The sequence below is a fragment of the Octopus bimaculoides genome, chromosome 19, assembly GCF_001194135.2.
Source record: "Octopus bimaculoides isolate UCB-OBI-ISO-001 chromosome 19, ASM119413v2, whole genome shotgun sequence".
Lineage (NCBI taxonomy): Eukaryota > Metazoa > Mollusca > Cephalopoda > Octopoda > Octopodidae > Octopus > Octopus bimaculoides.
The window spans coordinates 12,141,231-12,146,032 of NC_068999.1; the positions used below are offsets into that span (position 1 = coordinate 12,141,231).

Consider the following 4,802-nt stretch of genomic DNA (forward strand, 5'->3'; position numbering starts at 1 on the left):
AGAAGAAGAAGAAGAAGAAGAAGAAGAAGAAGAAGAAGAAGAAGAAGAAGAAGAAGAAGAAGAAGAAGAAGAAGAAGAAGAAGAAGAAAATAAAATGGTGTATTTCTTCAAAATCGGTGCCAAAACGGCGCTGCTGGAAGATTGGTTCCTTGACTATAAATTGGACATTTCTTCAGTGGACAGGGACTATCTTGCCAAGCATAACGTATGTCACACACACACTCTCCATAACATGTCACGTTGCTGGAGAGAAAAATCGATGTCTGGTTCTCGTTGGTTGATGATTCAATGCTTAACCACATGCTGTTTCGACATTCGTTGTGTTTAGCACAGGAAATCTATAGGAAATGAAATAAACGGAAGATATTTTCTAATGGCTGCGAGGTTTAAGAGATTTTCTTTACACTCACCTGGTAACAATCTTTGGTAAGTTGCATCAAACTGAGAAAACAAAAACGGTGGATAAATGAGAAAATTATATACAGCTTACTCGTGATAATGTAGAAAATCGATGCATTTTCAATGCAGCACTCAATACGAACACATGGCTAGCCACGATAAAAAAAACTCCGAGTTTCGGATGTCGGGGTGGAAACCCACGCCGGCATCTCTTCAGTTATCGCGCCATCGAAAAAAAATGATATGTATGTATGTATGTATGTATCTATATGGATATGAATAATAATGACTTCATAACGTGCATTTCAAAGCTCCAATACGGTTATCGGCTATCATATGTCATCATAGTGCAGGATTATTCTTTTTACTGGATATACATATTGATTTAACTTAACGCTATAAAGCGTGAGGAATTGCAAGTAGCATGTGTGTATGTATATATGTGTGTATATGTAAATATGAGTCTGAGAAATGTTGGGATATAAACTTGGAAATACATGTATATCAGTGACAGTTTGTGTATGTGCATGCCTGTGTGCGTGTGTGTGTACACGTGTTTGGACGTGTGCGTGTATGTGTGTGCATATTTAGATATAATTATTTCTATGTATATACGGACTGAATGAACATATGCGTGTGTATATACGTGCAGGTGAATAATTCTTATCGACTGCGATGACATTTATTAACGACTTAATTAGTGATTGGGATGGGAATCAGGATAGCTGAAATTAATTTTTATGAGCGGACTGGGATACAAAAGGGGTGGGGGCTAAAAAAGGTAGCTACGCGTCCGGTGAAGAGAAACGTTCACACACGCATTCTTATAGGCGCAAGCGTGGTTGTGTGGTAAGAAAGTTGCGTGTCAACCACATGGCTCCGGGTTCAGTCCCATTGTGTGGCACCTTGGACAAGTGTCTTCTACTACAGTCTCGGGCTGACCAAAGCCTTGTAAGTGGATTTGGTAGACAGAAACTGAAAGAATAAAGGCGGTGAGCTGGCAGAGTCGTTAGCATGCCGGGCAAAATGCTTACGGCATTTTGTCTGCCGCTACGTTCTGAGTTCAAATTCCGCTGAGGTCGACTTTGCTTTTCATCCTTTCAGAATCGATAAATTAAGTACCAGTTGGCTACTTTGGTCGATGTAATAGAATTGCCCCTTCCCCACCAAATTTCAAGCCTTGTGGCTATAATATAAAGCATTATATTTATATATCTGTGTGTGTGTGTGTGTGCATATATATATATATATATATATATATATATATATATATATATATATATATATATATATATATGTGTGTGTGTGTGTGTGTATGTCTATACACCCACACACATATGTACATAGTTTTAGTGTAAAATCAGCATAAGCTACAGAGTGACTGAAGAGCAGAGGGTTTCGTGCGTTGGCCTTTATCAGCGCAAGAAAATTTTCCACCCTTGATTCACTCTGTAACTTGTGTCGATTATTAAGAAAAAGTATACGGTCACACACACACACACACACACACACACACACATTCTTGTTTTGTGATCTATATTACTGTGTTCGAATCACCAAATCTGCATACACACAAACACACACAAACATACACACATATTCAAGTTTTTGTGATCTATACTCTTGTGTTCGCATCATCAAATCTGCACACACACACATACACATACACACACAGACACACACACATACACATACACACACACACACACGCACACATTCTTGTTTTCTGATCTATATTCCTGTATTCGCATCACCATATCTGCATACACACACGCACACAGGCACACACACTCACTCACACATATCTACAAATGAAATGGTAATACACCATACTACAACAGAACACGTGCTAATTATTATTGGACTAGAATGACTTGTTAAGCAAAATGGAAATATGATAAGAGGCATTCAAGAACGTAGCCATGAAAATCAATGGAGAATATTCTTCAATATTCTTACATTATTTCACTGCTTGCCGCAGTCAATGGACTGGCAATATACCGGAACAGCTACTTCAAAGGGTTAAGTCGATTATATTGACCGCATTTCTTTGTCTGTTTATATGCTTTACATCTCGTTCTGAGAAGGACAAAGGTCAATGCAGACAAAATGTGCAAGAAAACAGTCATGTGACGGATCGAAATACAAATAATGCAGGTTCAATCAACGCAACGGTATTTTGTCAACATTCGCGCCGATATATGTACGTACGTATACGTGCACACACACACAGAGACACACACATACAGACACACACACAGACACACACACACACACACAGACACACACACACAAACACACATACACACACAGACACACACTCACTCATACATATATACAGACACACTCATACATATATACACATACACACACATACACTCATACATATGCACGCATATATACACGCACTTAGTAGCATACGATAAATAATTATACTCATCAACAAGATGATGTTGCGCGAGCGCGCGCGTTTGTGCATTTTTTTTTGGCTTGCTTCAGTCATTGGATTGCAGTCATGTCGGGGCACTACTTTGACGCGTTTAGTCGGGCAAATAAACCCTAGCGTTTAATTTTTAATGATAGCCAATTATTTTTAAGGAGTTTTGCTGAACGCCGAAATTAAGGGGATGCTAACAAACCAACAACGCTTATCAGTCGGCGGAGGCGCACACAGAAGCACACACATACATACACACACATACACATACACACATGCACACTTACACATATATACGACGGGCTTCCCCACAGTTTCTGTCAGAAGTCAATGATCAGTCCCAGGGAATATTAAAAGACAATTGTCCAAGATATTGCGCAGTGGAACTCATTTCATAACCGTGTGGTTGCGAAGGGAACTTTTTAATCACACACTCACACACACACATAGCCACATACACACACACATAGCCACATACACACACACATATATATAAATGTGTGTATGTGTGTACATTCACACACATACATGTATTTATATTTATCTATCTATTTTGATATACGCATGATCTATCTACACACACACACACACACACACACACACACACACACACACACACATATATATATATATATATGCATGCGTTTATATAGACACATGCAAAAATACACACGCGAATAGGTATTAAAATAGATATTTGTGTGTCATACTCAATGTAAATACATTATGAAAAGGCATATGAACTGCAGTATTCTTCCGGAGGTAATATCTCTGATGGAGGTACTGTGTTTTACGCCCATAAGAGATATAATCTCCGGATCCTCTTGAACACAGAGCAATACAAATAAAGACGGAAACAGCAAAAACGCTATTATAAGAGAACATAATATACTGGATTGAATGTGAATGATTGCGTGTCAGTTTTATCATATTAAACAACAGAACAAGTTGGTGGAAAGAGAAGGAATTACAGGCCTATTCATGCAATAAACCGAGAATGTTGAACGTAAAGAATTCTGGTTGTGGCTGACGGACGGAAACCGAATCATTAATTATAGCCGCACAGGAACAAGCCATTAGAACGAATTTGATAAAAGCAAAGACTGATAAAACTCAATCATAGAACAAAAAGCAGGATCGGTGGGAAAGAGAACGAAAAGTATTAAGCATCGCTTAAGTGAATGCAGTAAGCTAGAGCGAAAAGAATATAAACGCAGACATGACTGCATCGGCAAAAGAGCGTAGTGGGATGTTAGCTTTCTGCATGGCTTTAAATGAATCTGAAATGGAGACCTGCCAGAAGATGTGACAGAGAATAAAAATTACAGGATTCTGTTACAAGATTCAAGGAAGAAGACCAGTGAAGAATAAAAGAAAACTTTGCAAGTCCATTCACTTCACTAATAACCAAGCACTTAATGAAGGTGCTATCCATTACCTCGTGATGTGATGGTCATGACTGGAACACGTTTGATCATAGTCCTATTCGATGTACGCTGACCTGAAGATGAACAGCTAAACAAATTTAAATTATTGGCATATTGGTAAAACCCAAGATACAACAAAATCCGTTCGAACACTCGATTTCACATCAATAATTTCGCAAGCCAGATACAAAAGGAAAAGCTGAATAAGACATATTCTCCAAATATAGAATATCAGAATATTCTCTTAAATATTTTGTAAACCAGAACACGACGTTTGAAGTTTTCTTTCTTTTTTTTTTTTTTACACAAATTGGTACCGATAATATATTCATGAAAACATAAATATACTAATAAAGAAAAGCTAAATGAAAAACAGAAACGTCCTCATTAGTAACAAATCAGTAGCATACAAGATTGAATAAACACTCAAAGGACGAAAATGATATGTAAATTCAATTATAAACAAAAATTGTAGCCGACATTTCCTTAGTTGTGTTTTATATATTATTTCTCCATCGAACAGAAGACGGTTGATGGCG

At 37.7% G+C, this 4,802-nt stretch overlaps 1 protein-coding gene across 1 annotated transcript in view; it reads right to left on the reverse strand.

The window, feature by feature from the left end:
- Nucleotides 1-47: 47 nt before the first annotated feature.
- The window catches only part of LOC106884109 (sialate O-acetylesterase), a 67,514-nt gene continuing 62,759 nt past the window's right edge, over nt 48-4,802 (reverse strand). Inside the window, exon 10 of the mRNA XM_014935335.2 lies at nt 48-338. Within this exon, the coding sequence (XP_014790821.1) occupies nt 108-338 (231 nt within the window). The 3' untranslated portion in view covers nt 48-107. The remainder of the gene's footprint in view (nt 339-4,802) is intronic.